Here is a 27,421-nt window from a genome sequence, read left to right as displayed (position 1 = left end):
TTTAAACTCAAGGATTAGACATTCAAAACAAATATTTTTACTTTTGGACTTTTAACTTAGAACCTTGTCTCCAGCATCGAGAAACAGCACCGTTTAAAAACGTGTCCTGTTCAGTTTTGCACATGGAGGCAACATTTCTACATGTGCCACCACTTAGTTTTTAAACTTTAAACAGCTTTAAGGGAAGTTTTACTGAGCTTCTGAAGATAAGGTATTTCTTAAAACACTTTTTTGCCTAAAGTTAGCAGACTTAATTAAATAATTGACATAAATAATGGAGGTAAAAAAAAGACCTTCATTTTACAAGTGAGAGAACAAACGTATATTAACAAACTACTTAACATCACAAAGGAAGCCTCTGAAGAGACAGGCACCAGAAATCAGACCCCAAGTCCTAGTCTGGTGCTTCAATCACACAATAAACCCTATTGTACCATTTATAATATACCTTGTGATTTTAGGTAGGTAACAGAGATATGGACATAAAGAAAATTCATAGAAGAGAAAATACTATTAAAGGACTAACTGGATTTATTTAGGAGGAAAAACTAATATGACTGAATGTGCACTTTGGTTATTGACAGAATCCAAGTTAACCATCTACACGATGAAAAAAATTCTTCCTGCTACACAATCTACATTTCCATTGTTAAACTGAAGAACACCACTGTTTCTTCCATCCACGAAGTTAGAGATTAGGTTTTATCATGGGATGAGATGGACAGAGATTACACTGCTTTAGTGGGCAGAGAATGAACACCAAACAAAGCAGACAAGCTTTGCCTGTTATCAGAGGTTATAGCTATTAGCAACAGAATCAAATTAAAGAGAGATTAAAAACAGAAACTGTTTCAAAAATAAGATACCAGATTTCCAAAGGGAAGGAAAACAGCAGCTGTTATAATATAACTGTTATATGTGCATTATCCTGTAGTGATACAAGCAAACTAAAACTGCCCCAATTTTGATTCCAGATGAAAAAAAAAGCTCCTGAGCAGCAGCACCTCCTCCTCACTATAACAGTACATTTGTCCGTAATCATATCCGACTATGAAAAGAAAGAGAAAAAGATGATTAGTCCAAATGTGATTCACCTATTTCTGTGCAAATGCAGTCTTCTATGTCTGTAAATTGCAAGCCTATCAAGCATTTGGATCTTAACACCAGACATGACCAGTGGTTCTCAACCTTTTCAGAGTTAGAACCCCAGACAACACAGGGTGGAGGTACTTTTCTGAATGTGGAGGCACCCCCAATTGAGAACCACTGTGCTCCACTTACTTCAGTGCTCATCAGCTGAGTGATGCTGCCCCCATGTAAAACGGCCCCACAGACCTGCTGCACAGCTGACTAGGAAGGGCTGTGGCCCATGTGCATGCTGCTCCTCCTCCATCAAAGCTCTTCAAGGCCACAGGAGAGCAAGCTCACATTCCAGCCTTTCCCAGTCCAACTCTGGACAGCATCTCTAAAAAGCAGGTACGTGGGCAGGTAGAACTGTCCTGCATGCCTGTTTCAGACTTGGCCAGGAGGACCGTGGAGCAAGGGTCAACACCAGGAAGAGCTGCAGCCCAAACCAGCTCTCCTTAATGCAGGAGGACAGGAGGAGCATATGTATGCTACAGCCTTGCACACTGAGCAGTTTTACCTGTCCTCCACCAGCAACAGCACCTGTATTACCTGGAAGGGCTCTCGTAGCACCCCAGGTGAGAGCCTAGACCAGAGGTGGGCAAAATGTGGCCCGTGGGCTGGATGTGGCCCACCAGACCATTCTATCCAGCCCGCGGAGCCCATAAAAAAAATTAGGAAATTAATATTCATCTGCCGCTGGCTGCCTGTCATGCAGCCCTCGATGGCTTGCCAAAACTCAGTAAGCGGCCCTTTGCCTGAAATAACTGCACACCTCTGACCTAGACATTATCATCCTGAGGACCAACACTGCACTGGAATGGAAAAGGCTTTCTCTAACTCTGTGTTTTTCCATAAAGCAACAGAAACTCAACAAAGAAATCAGTAATTAGTAACAAACTCTCCAACTTAATCTTTACTGAAAACCTGTTAATATTTCTGAGGGGGACAGCACTGACATAAGCACATGATTTAAAGCAAGGGCAACTGGCTACCTTTTGAGATTTATTTTATAATTCCTGAAAATCAGACAGCCACTTGCTTCCTCACAAAGCTATAGACAGGACTCTAGTTGAGGCTGCAAAACAAGCATTCAATGCAAGCAATTCACACTTCTCTGACATCTGCTTGTTGGACAAGTAGTCAATTATACTGATCTTCAGCGACTGGCAGATCACTGTGAACACACTGTACTTCAATTGTGGACACAGCTAGCTCATTTCATACAAAGGCGCCTGTTAATTACAGTCTCTCAAGTGCTAACCCTCAGCAAGAGAGATGTTCAATTTGCCATTTTCCTTTTCATCTTCTCTTTTCTCCTCTTGCTTTGGTCTATTTGCTAAGACATAGTTTTTATAGAAGTTTTAAAAAGGGCTCTCCAAGAGTTTCCTTCTATTTTCCTCACTTTGCTCGGGTTAGTTTCTTGCACATTTTCTATACATTTATATTGTCCTTAGTTCTCTTTTTTGCGCCCCAGACTTGGCTTCTGTGCCTTACACAAGGCCTTGTACACTAATCCTAGTCTGGAACCTGAATCTTCCAACATCAGTCCACCCCATCACAGGTATCCTGCAGCTGTATCTATAGCTCACACAGTTTTACATGTTCACTGTGCATCTTTTTGTGAAGGGAGTGGGGCCTGCAGATAACCACAGACCTGCTCGCCATAAATTGGTCCCTGCATCTGCTGTTTGAGAACATATCTTATGTAAAGATAACCCACCTGGCTTCTATTTATAAGGTGCATCACTGAGACTGGATATCTGAACAATGCTTTTAATGCATATTGGGGGTGGGGGGAAGAGAATAATCAGGAACTAAACTATATGATGCCAACACTATTGGGTTGGAAGAAGGCCTGCAAAATATCAAAATATTTAGAGAATTCCTAAAGCTCAGTTTCTGTGGACAGTAAGCCTTAAAAAGAGGAAAGGGATTATTAGGCATTTCATGACAGTCTATATCAACTGCTCATAGTTCTCTAACACCGTAAGAAGATGTTGCCTTTGTGCCATTGTAAAAAAATGTTATGGTGGCACAAAGCCAAGCAAACGGAGGACCATACCCTCTGTCATGCAACAATGCCCAACATTTGTGGCCATGATGTAAGTGGCATGAATTTGTGCTGCTATTTCAGGGGTGGGCAAAATCCAGCCCACAGGCTGCAGCTGGCCAGCTGTGGACTCCATTTCCCAGCTGCCCCTGCTCACATGACTGCGGCTACTCTCCATGGAGACCCAGCTGTGCTGTGATAGCACAAGGCTGGGGTTGCCACAGAGACCTGCCCCAGCCATGCTGGCAGGGCGCAACAGCAGGGCAGGGGGCTGCTCTGGAGCCGCTGGGATCTTGCAGCACAGGCAGCTTGGTCAGAGCCAGGGTAGAACTGCGATCTGCAGCCTGCATGCTTTTGGCATGGGCACACAGACAGCAGATCGCAGCTCTGCCCCAGCTCGGGACCATGCTGTCACCGCTGCAAGGAGCTGGGGGCAGAGCTGCAATCTGCATCCTGCATATCCCAGCCTGGAGCATGCAGGCTGCGAATAATGGCTCTGCCCTGGCTCCTTGCAGTAGTGACAGCCTGGTCTGAAGTTGGGGCAGAGCCATGATCTGCAGCCTGCATGCTGCAGATTCCCACCCCCCCATTTGGGATTCCCTAGGCGCGTGTCTATAAATGGGGAAACCCAGGGTTCCCATTTGCAGACAGGCATCCTGATTGTTGTTCTGAAGGATCAAGCCCCAGCTACTCCTGGCAGCAGCTGGGCCTGGACCCTACAAGACAATGGGCAACATCTGTTTCACCCATAAAAGCTTGTCAGCTGTGCCAGGACATATCCCAGCACAGCTGATCAACTTCATTTGGCAAAACCTGTTTATTGCACTGTAATTCACTGAAGCTTTCCTTTAAATTGTATGCCACTGGAATGTGCAAAGCAGCTTTCAGAGATGAATTTACCAATGCTTGTACAGAGCAGAAAGGAAGGGTAGGAAAGGGGCTGTACTGTGTTTACTTCAAAGGCCTTTAGCAGAACCCAATCACCAATGACAGAATCAAGCTGTCAGCTGACTGCAACATCTTTAACTTCTGTACTATGTCGGGAGATTGTCAGTGATTCCGATCTGCTTTGTAGGTTCCCTACATTTACCAACCAAAAGAGTAAGAAAGCAGCAAAAAATCCTAGCTGGTCAAACCCAAGTCCCACCACCCCTCCAAATGAAGGAAAAGGATCAAAACGCAGGGAACATTCCATCTATATCAAGATCTTAAATGTACAGATTCAGCTGTTCCTCCAATTTTTATATTGCTTTATCAATCAAGAAAACAATTCCTGTTCAAGTTAAAGAACCTAATAAAGATGCAAGAACATTTTGTTGTGATAATATTTTTCTAAGATGCAACAAATACCTGGGAAATTGTGTCAAAGAAGGTAGAACAAGTGGCTAACTAGTACCATATAACCATAAGGGGCCAACTATGAGTCAAGGATGTTTAAGGAACAGAAGCTTATATTTAAGCCAGTAGTTTCATCACAATCTCAAATCTAAAAAGTTAAGAATAAAGGCTACACTAGGATTAAGAGTGATACTTTTATTGGAAGTCCATAACTCTCAAGAACAATCAGTTTTGTATCCATTAGAACCACAACACAGTCAAGTCATTGCCTTACACAAGGGATACAAAGAGAGGTAGTAAGCCTGAAGTCAAACAGAAGGCAGGGCAATGTGGCACCTTAGAGACTAACTAGCTCAGACAGGCATGAGCTTCCGTAAGTGACAACCTACTTCATCACATGCTATGAATGAACACAACGGGGTACAAAGAAATCATTATCTTACCAGTGCTAATGGAAGGGAACGATGTTTTATGCAGGAGCGAGCTGGATCTTCTCTCTTTGGAAAGTGGTCTTAAGCTGTCTGGTTCATCAGCTGCAGGAGTGATAAACATTTTATGCATCTCTGGATTTATGTCTTCAGGAATCATACGTGGGCTTTGCTGGTAGAACTGAAGCATTTTATTTTCTGAAATGGCTTTGTAAATGCTCCTTTTATTAGATTGGCTCTGATTGTAAGTCTGTAAAACAGAGGATGAGCCATTTTTTTTACCAGGGTTTTACCTCGTGCTTTCATTACAGTTAAGAAAACATTTAAGTATGTTTCAAGTACTTTTTATCATTGTTGTACTGAGAGTCCAAGGAATACAGAATTATGAAGGGTTTGGCTTAAACCACAGAAATTCCAACATTATTTTTGTACCAAAGTGAGTCATAAAATACACTGACGTATCTTCTGGAACAGAAAGCTAAACGATTAAATTTGGTAACAATGTGTTCTGATATTTCATTTTGGTTTTGTTGAACCAAAAACAAATACAGAGTTCTACTTGGTTCGACATTCAAGTGTGAAGCCCTGAGCTACCGCGGTGCCTTATGCCTCCATTCTCCTCTGTGGGCTGGGCTCCCCCTCCACATTACACCTCCCATATGACTTGTATCACACACCCTTGCAGCTCACCCAGGTGGAAAACCAGGGTGTGTCATGGGAAATACTGGTCAGCCGGGGAGCCCTGTCTGCAACATGACACAGACTCAGAGTCCCTGTGCCAAATTAAAGGCACAGACTGGCAAGGTGAAATCTGAAGGTTTGATTTGGTTGGATCAAGACGAGCCTTTCCATTCAGGCCACTACATCTTGAAACAGGAATGTTTTGTTTCATTTTTCCAACACTGAAAATCAAAACAGAGATTTCAGCAGTGGATTTTTCACATGGAAATGTCTAGTTCTGCAGAAACTATTTTCCATCAGGGGGAGGGAGAGGGGAGGAGAAGAAGTTAAATGAAAAATTCTCAACCAGTTATAATAAAATCATTCTTGAGTCTATGTGGTTTAAATTAATTCACAAGAAGTAATACAAGAAATAATTCTTAAATATTTTGCTACTGGTTGTACCACATGGGAGCACACGCTCAGATAAGACACTCTAAAGAAACCATTAAGTTTGTTATTCAGGAACTGAGGCATCCAAAAATCACTAGCTGCTTTGTTAATTTTCACAAAAGCAGTAGGCCGTGACGATTTCTGTCCATACTAGTCTTTTCTCTGAAAAAAGCTACCTGTATTTGCTAATACTGGTGTAACTTGAGAAGGTGTAAAACATACAGAACTTGTTAGCAGCCAATCATTTTAATTAACAGATGGCATGTGCCTGCTCTGACAAAGCTAGAAATAACAAGTGCCAGCTGCCACCCAGGGTCCTGTCTACCACAGAGCTAACTACAGCTGGGGCTAGCAGAGCTGATCCACAGTACAAAGTTTCTCAAAAACACCAGTATAAATTGGGCACTTCGTTGGACAGCAGAATAGCGACTAAGGAGGAAGGTGTTTCTTTTCAAATACCTCATGAGAAGCTCCTTTTTAATAGGATGACACAGAATCATCCTAAATGAGAATCGTATCTTTAACATGTGAATATAGAATCATAGAATCACAGAAAATGAGGGGGTGAAGGGCTCTGAGGAGGTCACATATAGTCCAACCCCAAAGCTCAAAGCAGGACCAGCCCCAACTAGATCACCCCAGCCAAGGCTTTGTCTACCTGGGTTTTAAACATGTCCAAGGATGCAGAGTCCATAACCTCTCTGGGTAACCTGTTCCAGTGTTTTACTACCCACCTGGTGAGAATATTCTTCCTAATATCTAACGTAAACTTCCTCTGCTGCAGCTTGAGACCATTGCTCCTTGTCCTGTCATCTGCCCCCCACTGAGACCAGTCCAGCTCTATCCTCTTTGCCACCCCCCACAGGGAGGTGAAGGCTGCTATTCAATCCCCCCCTCAGTCTTCTCTTCTGCAGACTAAATAAGCCCAGCTCCCTCAGCCTCTCCTCTTTAGTCATGTCCCCCAGCCCCCTATTTTTGTTGCCCTGCACTGGACTCTCCAATTTGTCCACATCCTTTCTGTAGTGGGGGACCCAAACCTGGACACAAGACTCAAGGTGTGGTTTCACCAGTGCTGAAGAAAGGGGAAGAATCACTTCCCTCAATCTGCTGGCAGCGGTCCTACTAATGTAGCCCAGTATGCCGTTAGCCTTCTTGGCAACAAGGGCACACTGCTGGCTCATATCTGTCGTGTTGTCCACTGTCCCCCCAGGTCCTTTTCTGCAGAGCTGCTGCCCAGCCAGTCGGCCCTCAGCCTGCACTGGTGCATGGGATTGTCCTGTCCTAAGTGCAGGACTTTGCATTTGTCCTTATTGAATATCTAACACCAGAGACATAAATCACACCCTGGATTGGAGTAAATAAAATAGTATGAAGCAAAACTTATCTCAGAAAGGTTGAGGCATTTAATGGCAGCAGATTTCCACTTGAACAGTTGTCTTCAAAACTCACACTAAGCATTCATGGCACAAAGGTCCTCGTCTGTCCTATACCCACAGGTGCCAACAAATCATGTGGATGTTTCTAGGCCCCCTATGGTTAGGAATTTATTCCTAGCTCTGCCACCCATTAGTCAAGTAATTACTTCAAGTAGTTGACCATGAACAAATTGCAACCTTATGACCCATCTATACAAGCTGCTGGTATGTGCATGTTCTAAAGACTTTGAAGGACAATGCCAAGACAGGACTCTGCTCCTTCGGTTAGCATGCACTATTATTTTTCCATATTTCAAGCAATTCTTGAAGTGGATATGCAGCTTCTTGTGTCACATTAAGAAGTTTAGCTTAAGTATTAAATAATATTTAAATAGCCACCACAATGAGGATTTTAAAATTATTCTGCTCACCAGAATGGTTGGTATTTCCACAATTTTCAGTCAATCTGCACTTGACTGTTTTGTGAGAATGACTGACAAGGTTGAAAAGCCCTGGAGAAGAATTCACTACAAGAGACTGCTTAACTTACTCGTTCTTCACGGCCTTCCGCCAGGATGACAACAATTCTACCTTGCCGCTTGCGCCCAGTTCGACCCATTCGCTGCACAAGACGAATTGGACTATTCTGAGCATCAAAACAGATTACAAGATCCACTTCTCCAATATCTAAACCTTCTTCTCCTACACACGTAGAAACCAGTGTATTGTAGCCCCCTTCACGAAAATGTCTTACCACCTAAATGAAAATTAAAACATATTTAACAATCTCCATTAGAGTTCTACGTGCACTCTTCGTATCTTTTCGTATTCCAGTTAGGTGATAAAATTGTTTCAACTTGCTTAAAAGCTATTAAAGAAAAAAGCAATCTCTCTGAAATAGTCAAGCATTACATTCTAAACTGGTGACCAAATGCAATATGTAGGTGCTACCAGTATTATACCCTTTAATACAAAAGATAAAGCACAAAGCATAGAAAACTTTAGCTCACCCTACCACTACCAAAATTAAGCCCTTAGTTTCATAATTATGTATTTTTGTTATTGTAATAAACCAGAATGGGGATCTTACATCTTTTGTTCATTCAAGGGGGGGGAAACATGACAGCAATTAGAACTGTGCTCAGTTTGTCACAGGTATGTTTCAATTTTTTTAAATAGGCCTTTGTACATGCCACAAAATTGGTCTTTAAAGTGGCTTAAATGCCTTTTTGCATAGCTTTAATGGCATTGCTGTTTGCATGTTCAGCAGTGTATTCCGCTTTAAGTGTTGTTGTTTGCACGCTCAGTGGCATATTTTGCTTTGGTACTTTGGTACGTAGCAAGATAAAACACCTCCAAGGGGTTTTAGTTTGCTACCTAACAAAATGCAACAGTGCATGGGGTGCTAGAAGCCGATACAATCAGGACTTGGCAGGCCCCGTGCAGCTCAAGGGCTGTGGGACCTGGTGGCAGCCCGTGCAGACAGGCTCCACTGAAGCGGGGAAATAAAATAAAAAAAAAAAAGCGAGGAGCCCGATTTGTTTTTCCCCACCCTGGAGCCTGCCTGCCTGAGTTGTATGGGGGCCCAGTGTGCTTCCCTCCATGGCTGCGGGAGCAGTACTTCCCTCCACAGCTGCGGCACTGCCCAACCCAGGTGCTGCCAGACAGGCCCCCGCACAGCTCAGGTACTGCTCAGCCCACTGGCAGCTTGCCTCCTCCCACCCCTGCCACCAAAGAGGCAGGTAAGGATCGGGCCCCCAACCTTATGTACACTCCACAGGGGTTTAGTTTGGTTTAATTCTCCCTAAATGGAAGTGGTGTTTTTAAAAGCCTACCGTTTCAATTTTGGGAGAACTAAACTGAATGAAACCCCCATGGTGTGTACATTGCAGCTCTCATGGCCGATTTGGTTCTTGCGGGAGTTTTGTGGGGTTTTGTGTTTTGGTTTTGTTTGTTTTTTTAAAATATGGAACGTTTTCTACATATGTTTTTTCCCCGTTAGGATTACCTCAGAAAACTGCTCTTTATCCCACCTATTTCTAATAATTCTAATATAATAAAAGGCATAGTACTTCTGTGTGTCTGTCCGTAACCCTGGGGGCCAACTATGCACGTGCCGCAGAGAGGGCGGGCAGCAACTGGATGCATGGGCCTCGCCCCCTCAGGCAGGGAGCTGGAGGTGGAGGGAGCCCTTAGGCTTTAAAACTGTATTGACTTGCCCTTCTCCTGTCAAAGCTGATAGGAGACAGGGGCAGTAGCGGGACTGAGCAGCCCAGCCTGCCCCACCCCCAGCAATTGCACTCCCTGCCTGCAGCCCTGTCTGTACCACATGACCTGGCTGCATTGCAGGAGCAGGTAGCACAGAGCCGCTGGTAGGGAGGGTGTTTGTTCATGTGTTCGTGTTCATAGGATGAGTCCCACACACACCCCTCACCATACACATGCACCCACACTCCCCTCGTACCACCATACATGCAGACCGCCACATCCACGCCCCCTCACACAATCTAGGCCCCTTCCCCCCCCCACACAACCCCCCACAAACCCCATACCCACCCACATCCCCCATGCTCCCTCACCCCAGTCCCCCATAAACCTATACCCACCCCCCACAATATACAAGAGTAAAACTTCATTTTAAGCTGTTGCGCAATCACCTCTATGTACACTGCACAAACTCATGTACATTGGGACAAAATATTTTTTGAAATCAGATTAATGCCATAGATGTTTCCTTTTTAAAATATAATTTGATACTTCCCTGGTTCCAGGAGGGCACAACCCCTTGCTGAAAGGAGTACTTCCAGGGGCAAAGGGATAGACTTTTGGTGGCAAAGGTCAGGGGTTAGGGGGTGGGACTTCCAGTCACAAGATGGAGACCAGGGGGTGGGGCACCTGCCAAGGGGCAGAGCTACCCATACAGCCTTCGACAGCTTGCCAAAACTGGGCAAGTGGCCCTCTGCCCAAAATAATTGCCCGGACCTGGTTTACATGGCCAGCCCCAAACACTGAGTGGTGGGGGCATGTAAGTTCTCCCTGAAACGCTCTGTCATTCATGGCGGGCAATTGGCTAGTTTACAATAAAACTTGGAAACTCACAGTCTTTACAGTGCATGTTACATTATCATGTCATATGCCCTATATTCTAAATCTAAAATAAACCCAATGACCTCTTTACCTCAAGTTGTTCCTTGTGTGTGAAGCCCTTTGTGTTCTTTCCTGTTGAGTGACCAAGAAAGGTCATGACTCTAATAGCCGGCTGATGCTGGGAAAGCATTTCTGCAATTTCTTGGACGCTGTCTCGAAACGAGGAGAAGATCATAACCCTGGTATCAGTAGGTTTGCTTTCAGATACGCTTTGGTCTGTTAGACACAAAAATAAGCACAGCTAAAAAGCACTTTATACACAAACAATATGTTTAAAAAAATAAGATGCAGGGACAAATCATTCCATGCATCTTATATGCACAATCCCTGTCCACTTCAATAAGGACAGGAAGATCACGTGCAAATGCTTTGCATTTTGGTTTCTAACACACACATTGCATCCACCACATTTGTTTTAGGTGCCTAAGCAAGAATCCAAGCACAGGAACCCAAATGAGCATGAGATTAAGAAAAAAGTGACAAGTGAGAATTCCTCTACCCCTCATTTAACCACATCTCATTAAAAGCCAGAGTACGCAGTCATCCGAGATATTAAGTAACAATTAGCAATAAGTTAGCTAGAGTAAAATTTCTCTCAAAACTCCACTGTTACTTCAATTCTACAGATATTATTTTATGTATTACTGTGCTGAGCACAGAGCATTTTTATGTAAAACGGGAAAAGGATGAATTTGTGCTTTACTGACAAAGAACTCTTCTTTTGTCACAAATTCAGGGCTACAAAGTTAGAAAGTTCTATAAAAGTAAAAACACCATAAGTATAATTTACTAGCCCAAAAATTTCATCCTGATTTTAGATAGGTGCAAGAGTGTATACACACATGCGTACAAGGTTTCTTAGTAAATATTTCTGTAGTATAAATCTGCACTGCATTTTTCAGGTTTAAAAACCCCAAATGAACTAGAAACAGTCCTTTCTCTCAGTGTGAGATGACATGGTAGACAGTTCCCTTCCCTGATGAATTCCCTATTTGTAGACAAAAACTATCTATCCATCCATCCACGTTTTGGGGGTTTGTTTGTTTTTGGGGGATTTTTTGGGAGGGTGGTTTGCAATCCTTAATTCCAGAATTCCTCCAATTGCTCTTGTTCACAATTCCAATGCTAAGCAGCTGCATTTTCATTTTCAAATGTTTAACTTATGTTTACAAAATCAGTACAAAGTCCTGAAAAGAAAGAGACCGTTTGGTTTCATAATTTCTTTATGCTGCAAACTATGATTATTCTGAGGAATCCTCAAATTAAGACCAGAAAAAACAATCACTTTTTAAAAACATTCACTTTTATAATTAACTTTATGTGGTCAAAACCTTTAACTTTATCTAAGTGCTATTTTCTCTTAAGCATCAATAATGTTCTAACAAAAGTGCCTGCCTTACTTCACACAAATATACACATTGCATATGCTAGCTGACTTTCACCTTTTTAGTGAATCGTATCTGTTGTATCTTTAAATTCCATAGGGAAGAGTAAGATTTCTTTCCACCTATAAACTTATATTTCCAGGCAGATAGCTTTCTCAGTTCCCTCTCCCTGGCCATGAAACAAACCCTGCTCTTAATTAAAACCAATCAGCTTGCCCATCCAAATACAAAATTAACTTTAAAAAAAATACTTGGATAAACCAATTTAAAATGTGACAAAGAAACAGAAAAGACAGACATACGTACAGATTAGTTACAACACAAAGCAACTGCAACACAAAGCAATTGTCATTGTTACTGAATACGTACAAGCCATAGAGAAAGACAGCAAGGATTCACATTTTAAAACATTTCCTAACCATCATCGGCAAGATTTTTGTTTTAAAGAAAACACAGCATCAAATGACACTCAGGTAAAGGCGTATGGGATCTGATGCACAATCTACACAATCGTGCTTCCTGCTGTGCTACACCTGCATGGTAGGAGGCATGACTGTGTATCAGATCCCACCAAGCCTTATTGCTAGTACAGGGGGTCCCTGGGATCACAACCCCAGGCTTCCCCTGCACCAGCAAGTAGCAAGATCCTGCAGCTGGGAGACCTCACAGTGGAAGGGGCTCCTAGTTGTGGGGGCACACCATGAATCCCTGCTGCTGGGAGCCCTCAGCTGATATGGGTTTCCAGCCACAGGGGTGCTCCCGGAATCCTGCAGGTAGGAGTCCTATCAACTGACATGGGTTCCCACTCCAGGGGTGCTCCAGGTATCCCTGCAGCTTGGAGTCTGCAGCTGACACAGGCTTCCAGCCACAGGGATGAGTGCCCCTATAGCTAGGAGCCCAGTCAGCAGATAGGACTCCCACCCATGGGGACTCATGCTCCTGCAGCTGGAAGCCCGCATCAGCTGTGGCCTTCCAAGCTCAGGGATGCACGAGACCTGGACTGGGAGCCTGGAACAGCTGACATGGCATGATAGGAATGATAGAAATGAGCCACAAAGTTATTACACATATTTTGTGGAATAACTTTGTGTCTTATTTCTCCTTTGTCACACCATTAACTGACTGAACATGTAGCAGGGTTACAACTGAAGCTGTGATCAACTGTTTAATCATGTCTTAAGTGTAATGTGCAGCAGGGGCCTCAGACACGCAGTGAGAAACAGATTCTACAGCACATTCTGAGGCCACTGAATCCTGGGACACAAGTGGTTAGAGTAACATAACACTTTATTTTAAACTCAAATTCGAATCATAGGCAGCTAACTAAATAAGGTTCCCATGAACGATGGCAACTTACTTCTTAGGCATACATTTTTCCAAAATATCCCAACTTCAATACATCAGGGATTTAATAACAAAAAAATGCCATTGGTTTATATTCACAGACATAGGTCACATTTTGGACCCTCTCTAGAACTTACCTGAATTCCCCTTCCAGGATTTGAAGTGTTCTACAACAACTTCTTCTAATTTCTTTAATTTGGGATGACTATAGATGAATTTTCTTTTATTTTCAGGTCCTGCAAACCAAGTGCAGTGTTTAAACGAGAAAAAAAAGGTTCTTACTCGTGTTATCAGTTATAGATAAAAGCTCTGTGTACTATGTCTTCTCCCATTCACATTTCTCCCCTCCACGTCTGAGATATAGTCATTCCCAGCATTCTCATTCCAATCATCATAGCCATGTAACATCTATACCTAAGCAAATTCATTACTGATGCAGATGCTTGTCAAAGCCAAGTTTTACTTCTTTTGGGGTCAAATCAACAAACCAGCCGACAATATTTTAAACGGTAAATTCGAATTCCAATTCAAAGATTCAGAGACAGAAAAATGTGAAATGAAGGCAGATGGAACTGCTAAAATAGAACAAACAAAATCCTAACTTTACCCTAAAATGGAAAACTAAGCAAAACAGCACGTTAAATAATTGTACTGGTATTTTACAGTATCTATGGATCATCCAGAACTGAACAGTACATTGTTTCACTGTATTAGTTTTCATGGGAAAAAATAGCTTTCAGGAAAAAATGGATATAATAAAACAGATGTGCTGATTTTAAAAAGGTAAACGCTGACCTGTTCTGCAATTGTAGAGACTTCCATTTGCTGAAGTCAGAGCTGTGTTTGCAAACATGTTCTCAAGTTGCTGATACAGATTCATAAAGTCCTCGTTGCGGCTAAGTTCATTCCTTGTACGCACCTTGTCTTTTTAAACAGATAAAAAACAAATACATTCACTCCAGAGACTGAATATAGAAAAAATGTGATTTTTGGCATGCAGACTTCTTTGGAAAGTAACAGCTCCTTAACTGAAGTATGAAACCACGTTTCAGATGCAGCTAAGGTTAAGATAAGATTGCCTACCAAATATTAATCTCTGTTGTAATGTGCTCCCCAAAATTTAAACATACCTGACTCTTGTTAAACAAACTGAAAAATATTACTAACAAAGGAGTCCTAACTTCAGCTAGTCTGCCTTAAGAAATTATCCATTGTCTGAAGATGCTTTCAGTGCTCATTCAAGGGAAGCTATTTAACAAAAGCTCTATACTCTAGTAGCTAAACAGGAAAATCCTCAGTATTGTTTCATAAAAATACTGAAAAAGGAGGTTTAGCCTACTTATACTAGCAGCCGAACTGTTATCATGCCAAATGGCCTGCACACAAATCTCCTGAACCAAAAGAATCACAGGGAACATTTAAATAAAATTTCTAAGTCCTGCTCAAGAAAAAGGCATCTGTCCAGGACACTGAATCTTATCTAAACACGACACAGACCTGCAGAAAATGAGCGTTCTCCTTGGTAGCAAAGGGACATAGACAGGATTTAACATCATATAGCACATGTAATTGGACTGAAATCTGAGACCTTTGTGCCACTGCATGAAAACAATTTAAAGACTCTTTCCCTTCCACAGGCAAACAAGGCTTTGGTCCTGATCACACAAAAAGCTTTGCCACATGAACTAATAGCTTTCAAATCCAGAAACCTGATGTGAAGCTTTTGCTTGCTAGAGGCTCCACAAACTTTAAAAAAAGGCTCGAGAATAAGGAAAATGTCACAGCCCAGCATCCCAAAATATCCCCATACATAGAGGAGGAAGAAAGGAACTCCCTTATTACCTTCTCCTTCCACGTTAAATGATCAGATACAGAAGCTGCTGAAGTTAAGGATGACTACACCTTTGTTAACCAATTTTTGGGAGGCCACAGATATAGCCTAAATAAACTCTGCCCCCAATTACACTGTTAAGTAGCCTGCCTGCAGACAAAAACATTTAGATGCAAACAATAAAAGAATGCCCTGATATCTAACACAGGGATGTCAGAATAGTGGATATTCCCTCCTCCCTTCCTTATCGGGTCAGGGGGTGTTTGATCCCCCAGAGAGCTATTATAAAGATGGATTTTTCACAGGTAGCAATTGTCATCTGCTCTTTATCCTAGGAGTGAAACCAATGATTTCAAGCAATGGACTGTCACTGTCCTCATACACAAGTTCAGGTAGATTTAACAACGCAAGAACACTTTGGAGGCATACGAGCTGACAGAAAATGCCAGCTGGACCCAAACAGAAGACAGGCAAAGAAAGGGTGGTGGAGTAGTTAAAACACTAGCCTTGGACTTGGGGTTCAGGTCCTTGGTCCATCACAAAACACAGTGTTTAACCCCAGTGAGTCATTTAGGCCCAGGCCCACATAAATACTTATCTTGAATTTAGGTGCCTCTTTCCATGAATTTGACCCACATCACTAGAAGTTAAGTTTTCACCAGGAAAGTCCCTGGGCACCCTAAGTTCTGTTACTGCCACCCAAAAGTGCTGCCATCTTGGCAGAGCCCAGTAGCCCAGGGCCTCCCTCACACCAAAGCCCATTTGGATTCTCCAACTAGCAGGGTGCGCTGATTTAAATTGTCAAGTGCAAAGCCTTCATTTAAATAACTGATTTACAATCCCCTTTGTGATGTGTACTTCAGTTATTTTTCTAAAAAAAAAAGTACAGTCTCATTGGCTGACAAACATTACACTTACCGCAAACTACAGACTTTACACTAAATGTAGTACCTCTTTTGGGCTGCGTGCTGCCACCTACTTCTTCCGCAGTAGCCAAGTGTTTAAAGATTTACCCAGGAAGCACAAGATCTGGGTTAAATGCCCTCCTTAACATCAAGCCGTTCAAACCCACATATCCCACCTTCCAGGGGAGTGACATAAGCACCAAGCTAATGATATGCCCATGTGCACAGAGACAGGAAGTCCATGGGGTCAGTGTTGGAAAACAAGAGAGCAGGATGCTGATGGGGGCATTCCCCTGGAAAGGGGGAGACTTGAGATAAGGTGCAGAAACAATGCTGGGTACAGGGTACTCATCTCCGAGGGGGAGACCAGGATTCTGGTTCAAGTTTGCTCCTGCTTCTTATTTGGGACTGCATCTTTCCCACCTTCCTCTGACCTAGTCATACATATGTGCACATATTTGCTTTCCTCATTAAACTACTTTTTTGTCTACCAATTATTCCGAAAGGCTAAGTGGATATTTTCAGGCTATTTTCATCCAAACACAAGCAGCAATGAAAATGCAACACATTGGTTGGAAATATAATCGGTAAATCATCCTAGTTAGTTCTAAAACTGGGTAGCAAACAAGACACTAAGTTAAATGGGAACATAAACTGGGAAACAAAGAGAAATACATCTGTGAAGATACTTCACCTTTTGATCCATCCATAATTCCACAGAGAAACATATATAATGACCGTGTGCCCATTTGTTGCAATAGCTCATAACCATGATACAAAGTAATGCAAAGAGCAAAATCTCCTTCAATTGTGCCTGGCTGTATCCCCTGAGAAATAAAACACACACCAGATTAAACGGGTCAATGAGCAGCTAGAATCATATTGCAATCTTTCATGCCAAGAACCAGATTAAACTTCCTAAAAATGAAACTGTGGAAGCAAACAATGCTCAACAGGTGATCTGTTTATTAGAAACCTCAGAAACTAATGAGTTTTTAGTGATCAATAAAGGTAACCTTTTCCTCTAAGAGTCATAGAAGAATTATGGTAAAGGATCCAACTGTGAACATTCAGTAAAAAATATTTTCAAAATTCATGATATTGCATTAGTTAACCTTTGGGAAACGTTAACCATTTTGCCTCATCTACAGCCCAGCATCTGGGACTTATTTGTTGTACTGTTTGGTAAACTTAGCAGTATGCAAGATTTCCTTCACATCTACCCTAGCTACAAATCTCAACTTTAGAAAGTTATCTGATTACTGTAAACTGACTTTTGTTGTTCCTTTTAAGACACCCCAAAATATTCAGATACAAGCTATTACTAACAAGTTTGAGTAGAACCATAAATGGACTGTACTTCTTAATGTAACTTACCTCTTCCTGGATAATACTTTAAACAAAGGCTAAAGAAACCATGATCACTAAAAGCCCCATGACAATTTACAGAAAGTAGGGGCATTTGTTCCATTTTGAGGTCTATATATAAACTGAGCAGTTACATCTTTTTCAATTTTTTATACAGAGTCAACAAGATAAACTATTCTTCACTCTTCCTCCCCCCCCTTAAACAAAAACCTGTGGTAGTTGCAACAGTTGAGAAACAAGTTAGCACATTTATCCTAGAACTGCATTTCAATGATGATTTCTAGGTATTGTTTGTAAAATAATAAGAACCTTTGGTTTGGGAGTTTTATTTACCACAGGGCAACGAACTCAGTCAACATAATAATAATAAAAAATAAATTTACCATATTTCGTGATGGCAGTTTTTTCCTGAATTGGTTTCTTGCTAGAATTATCTGGTATTTTGTAAGGCTGGGAATAGCACGCTGTGCCAAAACCTTAATTCTAATCAATCGGTCAGCAAATGTTTCTAATACCTGCAGGAAAAAACAAAAAGCATGTGAAATTTTAAAGATGAGAAATATTATTCCATTACAAAACCACCATTTGTTTGTGCATGAGTACATTAGCTTAATGAACAGCCATCTGCCGAGATAACAAATAAAAATAGAATGTGATTGACCTTCTTATGCTGACAGTTTTGTAAGATAGGATTCTCTTTGCAATAGAAATTATTTGATGATTAGATTCATTTCAGAATAATAAATAGGGTTACATGTGGGCATTTGCTGTTTTGCCAAATGCCCACCTGCAACCCTATTAAATCCAACTACAACGTTCCCCATTACCAGTTTAAGTTTCTTATAAGGGTCTTCTGGGCAAAGCTATTTTTTAGAAATGTAGTTCTGTTCTTACTCATTATGTATACCTCTGTTCCACTTCAGCGGAATAAGGGAAGTGACATGGACTAATTCATTTAAATCCTGCTGTTCTTTGCCAAGGGAGTCAGGGCTCCCCCCCACACACACACACTTTGCTGTGTACAAGCTTTAAATTAATGGAGTAAATCAGATTTTCTCTAAGCATGTGACTTCCAGATGGCGATCTCACTTGGCAACTAGTATTAAAAACAACATAGCACTCTACATCATCGTCACACAGTTTCTTTATAGATGTCTTGGCCTTAATTTGACAAGAGCCCAATATCTTGTGTACAATGTTCATAATGTTTAACAGCAGGTTAGCTGAACTGATGGTGAAAGTTCACAGGGTCTGTATTACTGCAGCTCCTTCTTCTACTTACAAGCTTCCTGTAGGGTCATAAGAGCCAAAGGCTGGGAAAGAAATATTAATCGTAACCTAAACTCCTCTGCAGAGATTTTCCAACTCCAGCTGCAAGTCCCAAGGAATCACCAATGGGAAGCGCAGTTTGAAAGAGTAAAGAAAGACTGTGTATTGTCTTGCATACCGCATGCCCATAATAAGCAGCCCACCTTGCTTTTGGAAGGCAGAAGGTAGAAATTAGATTAGAAAGTTGGATGTAGAAAAAAAAGAGGTCTCCACAGTTTTGGTGGCTGCCTAAGGCAAAAACTGTCATGTTATATAGTTTTGAAAGTGTTATATAGCAAATTAACAGAGACTGCATGAGCTGGGTCAAACCTACTGTTTGCTGGCCCAGAGAGAACCAGCAGCCGTTACAGCATAGCATCTCCATACTTCTATTCCAGAGAAGAAAATCAGCTTCCCCACTTAAGACATGCACCCTAATTTTGGAAAGCTTCTGGGGTGCCAATACACATGCTCAGGGTTGGGGACGAGTGTTTTAATTAGAGCAGTTCCTGGAGAGCCACTCTAATTGAAACACTGCAGTGTCACATGCATTAAGCCCCTGTGCGTTTAAAAATGGCCGCAGGATACTTTAACTAAAGCTCATTCGAGGAGCTTTCATTAAAGCACCCCAGTGGCCGTTTTAAACCCACAGGGACTTATATGCATGACACTGCAGCAAAGCTAGAGCGCTCAAATTACAATGTGGAGCAGAACTGATTCATCGGGTCTGCTCCAACGCATTCCAATTCAAACTCATTGGAGCATAGGTATAAGCACCCCTGATTTTTGGGAAAAAGGTATATATGAGATGCGAGCAAATATATTCGGTTGGAGTTTCATCAGAGGAATAAATCTCTGTAGGCTTTGTTGGGCAGACCTCGAAGTGTTAAATCAGGAAATCCTCCTGAAGACGGTGAAGGTTGTAGGATTATTTCTGGATGTAACAGCTGGAGACAACAAACTTGTCTGAAGACTGGTTATTTAACTGCTTGCTACCAAGTTCCATGCAGTTAAAAAAATTTTTTTTTTTTTTAAAACATTAGAAGTAAATCTAAAAAATTTTCATTTAATAGCTTGTCTGTAAAGCAGTCAGTCTAGATAACATTTCTTTTGGAGCAAGGAATGGTTGGCTGGTTTGAGAAACTAATCACTTAAGATTAACTGTACCCTCTTTAAAAATATATACACACACTCATTAGGTAGGCAGCCTGTCTATTTCCCAATTGTCCTTAGTTACCCTTTTCAACACATTTAAGATCATTCTGTTTCAAAATGGCTGACTTAAATAGCATGCAGCTTGCAAATGAGGTTTTAGTAGTGTGTTATATGAAGGCAGTAAATACTTCCCAATTAGAATGACCATGTCTCTCCTCCTCCTCATGTTTCCAACTAATCAACCCCCAAGTTCCCACAGAAATACTTGCTACTAATCCTCTTGTACTTAACACCTTGCACTACTGACCTTGTACTTTTATCCTAGTCCTATTTTTCAGTCCTTTATTTCAGTCAAGTCATACAGTTCTTTTTTGCATAACAACCTGATCCTCCTGTGTGCAGGATGCTTCCTAGTTTTGTATCTAGCTCATGCCGAGGCTGAGCTTTGTCACCAGCACATTTCATCAGTAAGCTTCCACTCTCTGCATTAATAGTACTATTAAACAAGATCAGTGCCAAGACTAATCTGTAAGGAATGCCACTCACAGCCTGCCAGTCTGATGTCTCTCCTTTCAGTACTACTCCTTGCCTATTATTAACCCCCACAACCTTTGCTAGCTGGCAAGGCTTGAGGCTGGGCTGAAACTTTCTTTTGTTAACACCCAGCCTTTGTGTTGTCCTCACCCTGAATCACCAGCAGTTCCTTCCCAGCCTTCCTGGAGACAGGGGCTGGGCAGGGCAGAGCAGGGATCAGCAGCCTGGACACTCCAGCTTGCCAGGACACTTGTGGAAAGGCAGCAGCCTCCTGGCCAGGGCAGCTGCAAGCAGGGGAAGAGGGCAGGAGCTGGGCACCTAGGAGATTGGGGGAAGGTGGCATCCCCCAGTTCATCCAGCACCTCAGGGTCACTCCCAGCATGCCAGGCCCCATCTCTAACCCTCCAGTTCAACTCCGCCCCGTCGGAGGCGGGGAAGCCCTTTGGAATAAGCCCAGGATGCATCTAAGCAAGGGCAAGGCAGGGGCTCCATAAAACAGCAGCAGAAGCACAGCACAAGGCAGCCAGGATGCAGCAGCAGCAGGGGGAGGAGGCAGGCGGCTGTCAGCTGAGTGGTGTGGTGAGTGAGCTGGGGCCCCCGGCACTGCTCACACTGGAAGACCTGGAGAGGCTGGATGAGGAGGGTGACAGCTCCAGCACTGCCGATGGCCCCGAGGATGACATGGAGCAGGACCGGCTGCTCCACTACTGGCAGAGCGTGGGTAGGGGGCACCGTGTGGATGTGCCCCACGGTAAGAGCCGGGGCGCGGGGTAGCAGCTGGGGGCTGAGCCAGGCCAGTGACTGGGGCAGGGGGAGGCTGCCACTAGCCTCGGGTCAGATCTGAGCCATCCAGGGCCCCTGGGAGAGCTGCAGCCAGAAGTCTGAGCCCCAGCAGTACCCCCATGGGGAAAAGGCTCTGGCATGGGGATGCTGAGCAACAGGGGCCAGTGCCAGGAACACGAGCTGTCCCTAAGATGGACGGATTCTGTTAAGAGTCTCAGCAACTGAGCCCGTCCCTAGGAGTCTCTTTTAAAGGTGCCCCCCCTCCAGAGAGGCTTAATCCTCACGAAGAACCACTCTGTGCAAAGAACAGCAGAGGCAGGCACAAAACCGAGGAAGACCAAGTTCAGCAAACCAGAAAAGGCCAAACTGTTGACTCTGCCCAAATGCAGAAAATCTGACAGGTTTATTTTTAATGTTTTCCCACTTACTTTTCACTTGATTCAAGAACGTAAGAGCTGCCATTTACAGGTCAGATCATAAGTATGTCTTGCCCAGTATCCTGTACAATGCAGAGGCAGAGGGCGACTGGATGCTGAAAAGGAGCTGGGTCTGAGCAGGGATTTTTCTTCCACCGTTCCCCTCTCCCTCGCAGCCTTTACTGTTTAAAATTCTGATTCAGAAGCCGTGCCCCTCACTCACCTGCTCAATAGCTAACAATGCCCCTTTCCTCCAACAATGTGTCCAACCCTTTTTGAATCCAGCTAAACTGCCAGCTTCCACCTCATCTGGTGGCAATGAGTTCCACATTTGGATCCTACGCTAGGTGAAAAAGGACAACCTTTTGTTAGTTTTAAACTTTCTGACAACTAGCTTCATTTTGTGACCCCTAGTTCTTGTGTTGCGAGAGAGAGTAAATAATAAATCCCTCTTGACGTTCTTCACCATTTAGTATTTTTTACACACTTTTCATGTCCCCCCATAGCCATCAGCCAATGTCCTAAAATACTGGAACCTGAAATGTGCAGTTTTTAGTAAGAGTGACCCACTGTTTGGAATAAAACATAGAAGGGACGTTTTTGTCACAAAGTTTAGAAATTAGACCTTTTCACAATAAGGCTTAGTTAACATAAAAGGGACCAATGATAATTCCTGACTGAATTCTTAACCACAGATTTGTACTGAAGTTTTGAAAGAATGATCCTTGCAGACTCCCCTGATTTTTCATACACTGCTTCCCAAAGCACTTAGCACATATACAGCTATTTTTTCAAAGGCTCTCCAAATTAGCTGGTGTATAATTTGCTGTTTGGTATCTTTCCCATTCTAGGGAAGAGAGGGAAAGCATCTGGCCTTAGTTAAAGGATGAATCAGGAGTACAATCCATGTGTGCAGATAAATACTGTTTCCTTACATGCTTTAGCTGAAGTCAAGCACAGGGCAGGCTGCAGAAGATTCTAATAGCTGTATTTTGAAGAGCACAAGGTTTCAGGAATACTGCAGTTTCCCCCTTTTTTAATTCAATTCTTCTTTCCAAGTTCAAAGGAAGTGACTGATTCTTGTCCATTGTCAGCTGTCATGATGCCAGATTTAATGCCCCTTAAATGCTCATAACTCAGAGGTAGAGAAAATGCAGAGATCTGTCCCTCTACAAAGCCCAATACAGGTAAAACAGGAGCTCCTCAGATTCCAAATTGCAATAAGGCTTTACAGAAAAAGCTGGAAAGCTTACATTGGCTCAGTAGTCTATAGACCTGGGAGTAAAGCTGCTGCACTGTTTATCTCTGGGGATAAATGAACATTTCATTCCAGAAAGACTGCTTTCTGAAGTAGAGTACCAGTTCAACATGATCATCACACCTTTTCCCCACTTCCGAGCACCTACGTGGCTTTGGAGCCCATTAACAGCCATGTGTGTATTTACATGGACCTCAATATGTTTAAATTAATAATGAATGAAAAGGATTTCCATAGAAAACATGATCTCCAAATTAACTGGTCCAGAAGTAAGCTTCTTGTTGGATGCAATCAACTGATTCTGATGAATTCTGCTCCTCTGGACAAATACAAGACAGCAACCCATCACTCCGAAAATACTACTTTTGTTGCTTATTACTCAACACTGCATGTACACCATCAATCTGAAGGCAACAAAGATGATTTTGTGATGCTGCATAAGAGTGAACATGCTTTTGTACCAGACCACAAGCAACATTTAAGATATAAGGAGGATGCCTTTAGATGACAGAAAATGTTTGTGCATTTGGAATTTAAGAAACACTTGAACATCCAGATTCTCCAGAGACTCTAAATGAAAAATGCACCAAAGAAGATAAAATATCATTAAAACTGTAGAAGGACAGGCAGAATAAGCCAAAGAAGGACCTGGCAGCATCTCTAAAGCAATGGGAGACAAGTAACATTCAGAGGGATACCATTTATTAGAATAAAGTTACATCTTCATTATGTGGCAGATTCTTTACTACTGTCAACAGTAGCTGGATCCCAAGTCAGCCCAGTCTGCACCCAGTGAGCTATGCCAAAAGCTGAACAGATACAAAGATGAAGGAAATACGTTGATTAGAACTATATGAAGAAAGGTCTTAAGTCTTTCTTTCCTTTGAAACACAATTTCTTTGCTAGCAGTTATTTTGAAAAGCAGGAAACTTTATATAGTATACATCTGAGATGGAAGTCAGAATGAAGCAACAAAAAATTAAGCTTTAAAAAGTCCCAAAACCAAACTTATCAAGATCACCTATGAAGCATCAGGTTGCTAAATTTAAGAAAAAATAGCTAAGGTACTTATGCAATTACAATATAAAAAGCAGCATGCTCACCCTAAGATGCAGCATCCAAGGTCTAAACCATTTAAGGTTCCTATTCGTGCATCTTACCTAGGTCTGCATCTGCCATGGACATTCTCCTGCCCCTTCCCTAACAAAGCCTCAAATGAGTTTTGATTAGATGCATTATGACACTAAAAATCTCATGAATGTACGTGCTAGTAATAGCAACAATGCTAAACCAAGTGCTGTCAGATGCATCAGCTCACTACACTCTTTGACTGAAGTCCCTCTAAAGACTTGCTTCTTCTATGATACCAATATGTAGTGCCAACCAATTAAATTTAAAACATTTAATTAACAGAACTATCAAGGTATACAAATGCCAATTAAGAGTTATCTGTTTTGCTGCAACCCAACCTATCCTCTTCCCAAAGTTACTTCTTTTGTTAGGTCAGGTGTAAACTTGGGTCACCAGCTTTCCAGGACAAAGGCCAGGTAAATCATACCGTTAGATATATTGTACAGTAGTTGTCATAGGATAACACATCCAATACAAGTGTAAATATTTAAAAGCAAGGTTGTTGATTTTAGCAACATCTATGTAAATTCACAGTTCCCTAACCTGAGTGGCTTAGCTTACTTTCTAAAAATTTTATTTTAGCTCCCAGCTTGAACAAAGCTCCTACTATATAAGGCTGTGGTAATCCCAACTCTTCTCTGCAGCTGTGAAGCTTGGGTGACCTAGGGACCACCTAAAAAGCCGGGAACACCATTGCCAGTGCTATCTCCGAAAGATCCTTGGCATAAAGTGGGAGGATCATTCATCACACAAATACCAATGTCCTTACCAATACCACCAGTGTGGAAACGCTGATTATTCAACATCAGCTGTGGTGGAGGGGGCGTTGTGTGCACATCTGACGTACATTTACCAAAGCAACTGCTATACTCCCTACTCAGTCAAGGACAAAAGGACATGCAGATGCCATGGGAAATGTTTCAAGGACACCCTAAATGCGAACATTAAGTGTGGCACTGACACCACAAATTGGGAAAAACTAGCCTAAGACAGGGCTACATGGTGACACCTTGTGAGAGAAGGCACATCTTACTTTGAGGAAAACCATCTCGCCCTGGAGGCAGAAAAACGATAGAAACGGAAGGAAGGAAGGAAGGAAGGAAAGAAAACAAGAGAGAGTAATCTGTGGTCCAGCCCTCCCTTTAACCACCACCTGTGGCATTTGTCAGAGGGCCCACAGCTCTAGGATCAACCTTCGTAGCCATCAATGGACTCATTTACAACCCTTTGCTTCACTCGTGGGAGCGATCAACCTTGACCATAAGGGATTGCTGCCACTGCCAATGAAACATGTTACATTTCAATGAAAAACAAGGAATTGTTTGGGGGGGGTTTTAACCACTCACTCTTTCACTTTAAAAAAACAAACATTTGAAAGGAGTGAAAAAATAGGGCTTACAAAGAATGTCTCCTTCAACCTTTTTCTAGAGACCAATTCCAATATATCAAAAGCCTTATCCTAATTAAGTTTCCTTCCTACACTCACAAGACAGTCAATTGAGGGTACTGTAATTATTCAGTATGGCATAACATGCATAGCTATAATTTAGCTTTGAAATCCATCTGCTTTAATATTAAGCCTTACTGCCAACTAACACGTTGTAAATCAGCCTCAGATGGCAAAGTACAATTTGATATTTTAATTAACAAAACTTGAGGTTCAAAACAAAGGTGATTCTTAGCAAATTAATATTAAACATTTTCAGTAACAGAGTTCCCATCAGTGAAGATGACAAATGCAAGTCACACATGAAAAAGCACATCTTAAGGCATGCATTAACTTCACTGAATACCATGCAAGGGAACTACTGAAAAGACTGAGAACAGCTAGTTTTACAAAAGGCATTTAAAATTGTGGTCTGCAACATAACTAACTCTTACTAATAAGAAACCACATACTGAAAATCAAATGGTCACTTCCTTTCCAGTAACTATGGCTCTTAAGGATGTGTCGTCCAGTTCCCGTTCCTGCCATGCACGTGCCTCCCCTCACCGCATAGCTCTTTTGAATAGCAGTGTCTGATCAGGCCACAACAGCACCAGAAATTCCTCCGTGCCCCCAGTAACAAAAGACAAGAATGGGGCAGCCACAGCCCACACTCAGGTCCTTCACCAATAGGAAATCTCTAGCAGTACAACTCCAGGAAGCCAGAACTGAAGGAAAGACTGATTCGGAGGGGACACGTTAAAAAATACCTGTTCTCTCTTCAAGGGTTTCTTCAAATGTGTTGAATTGTCCCTACCTCAAAGTACAACAATTCACCAGGAGCAGAAGGCAGCGGGACTATGTCATGTCACCTGCTCCACAGCTGCCCGCATACGTGCTCTTACCCATAGCAAACAACAGCTAAAGCACAGTAGCTTAGCAGGGCTACAAGTATAAAATTAACCATGGGGCAAGAGCGTGTGGCAGGAGTAGCTATCATGAGGCAAATGACATATGGTGAACCCTTCCCCCTTTTATCCTGTGGATAAATTGCAGCTCATTCCTTCAGAGTCTAACCAGCAGTTGGCCAGGCACTACAAAGCAGGTGAGCAAAAGCCTCCTAGGCATGGCCACAGACCCACACAACCAATGCAGACTGAGTTCTGAGGAAAAGAAAGGACGGAGAGAAGCAGAGGGAGGACCTGGACTTGAGAAAAACAGACTTCAACTCACTAAGGGAACTCATGGGCAGGATACCTTGGGAGGCCCATCTAAGGGGAAAAAACGTCCAGGAGACTTGGTTGTATTTTAATAAAGCCTTACTGAAAATGCAGGAACAAGCCATCCCAATGAAGAGGAAGACTAGTAAGTATGGCAGACTGGCTTAGCAGGGGACTCTTCAGTGAGCTAACACACAAAAAGAAAGCTTACAAGTGTAAACTTGGACAAACAAGTAGGGAGGAGTACACCTCCCTGACCCGAGCTTGTAGGGATTTGGTAATGAAGGCTAAAGCAGCACTGGAGCTTAGACTAGCTTCTGGGATTAAGGATAACAAAAAGTATATAGGTAGCAAGAAGAAGTCTCGGGGTAACATTGGACCCCTACGGGGCAGGGCAGGTGGTGACGGACGCGCGAGAGAAGGCAGAACTCTTCAACAAGTTCTTTGCCTGCGTGTTCCTGTCCGCTGACAATGGGGTGCTCTCGGGTGACAGCGTAGAGAGGCCCAGGAAGGATGCGAGTCCCCCAACTGTTAGTTCAGACCTAGTTAAGGATTACCTGGAGGGCTTAGATGTGTCCAAGTCAGCGGGCCCGGAGGACCTTCATCCGTGGGTGCTGAGGGAATTGGCTGGTGTCATTGCAGAGCCATCGACACGGCTGTTCAAGGACTCCTGGTGCTCGGGCCAAGTCCCTGAGGACTGGAAAAGGGCCAATGTGGTCCCTATTTTCAAGAAGGGGA

The 27,421-nt window shown here is 42.6% G+C and overlaps 2 protein-coding genes across 2 annotated transcripts in view; one reads left to right on the top strand and one right to left on the bottom strand.

Moving 5' to 3' along the window:
* The window catches only part of FANCM (Fanconi anemia complementation group M), a 107,001-nt gene that overhangs the window by 47,127 nt on the left and 32,453 nt on the right, over positions 1-27,421 (bottom strand). Inside the window, exons 5-11 of the mRNA XM_019504234.1 lie at positions 17,836-17,967; positions 16,779-16,911; positions 14,144-14,272; positions 13,486-13,584; positions 10,651-10,838; positions 8,023-8,229; positions 4,960-5,194 (exon numbers count right to left, since the gene is read on the bottom strand). Of these exons, the coding sequence (XP_019359779.1) occupies positions 4,960-5,194; positions 8,023-8,229; positions 10,651-10,838; positions 13,486-13,584; positions 14,144-14,272; positions 16,779-16,911; positions 17,836-17,967 (1,123 nt within the window). The remainder of the gene's footprint in view (positions 1-4,959; positions 5,195-8,022; positions 8,230-10,650; positions 10,839-13,485; positions 13,585-14,143; positions 14,273-16,778; positions 16,912-17,835; positions 17,968-27,421) is intronic.
* Positions 20,757-27,421, top strand: part of LOC109288655 (heme-binding protein 2-like) — a 22,623-nt gene continuing 15,958 nt past the window's right edge. Inside the window, exon 1 of the mRNA XM_019504361.1 lies at positions 20,757-21,200. Within this exon, the coding sequence (XP_019359906.1) occupies positions 20,978-21,200 (223 nt within the window). The 5' untranslated portion in view covers positions 20,757-20,977. The remainder of the gene's footprint in view (positions 21,201-27,421) is intronic.

This window comes from Gavialis gangeticus, unplaced genomic scaffold (genome assembly GCF_001723915.1).
Source record: "Gavialis gangeticus isolate Ggan-Ray unplaced genomic scaffold, GavGan_comp1, whole genome shotgun sequence".
NCBI classification, from domain to species: domain Eukaryota; kingdom Metazoa; phylum Chordata; order Crocodylia; family Gavialidae; genus Gavialis; species Gavialis gangeticus.
This window is presented reverse-complemented; position numbering and strand designations above follow the sequence as displayed.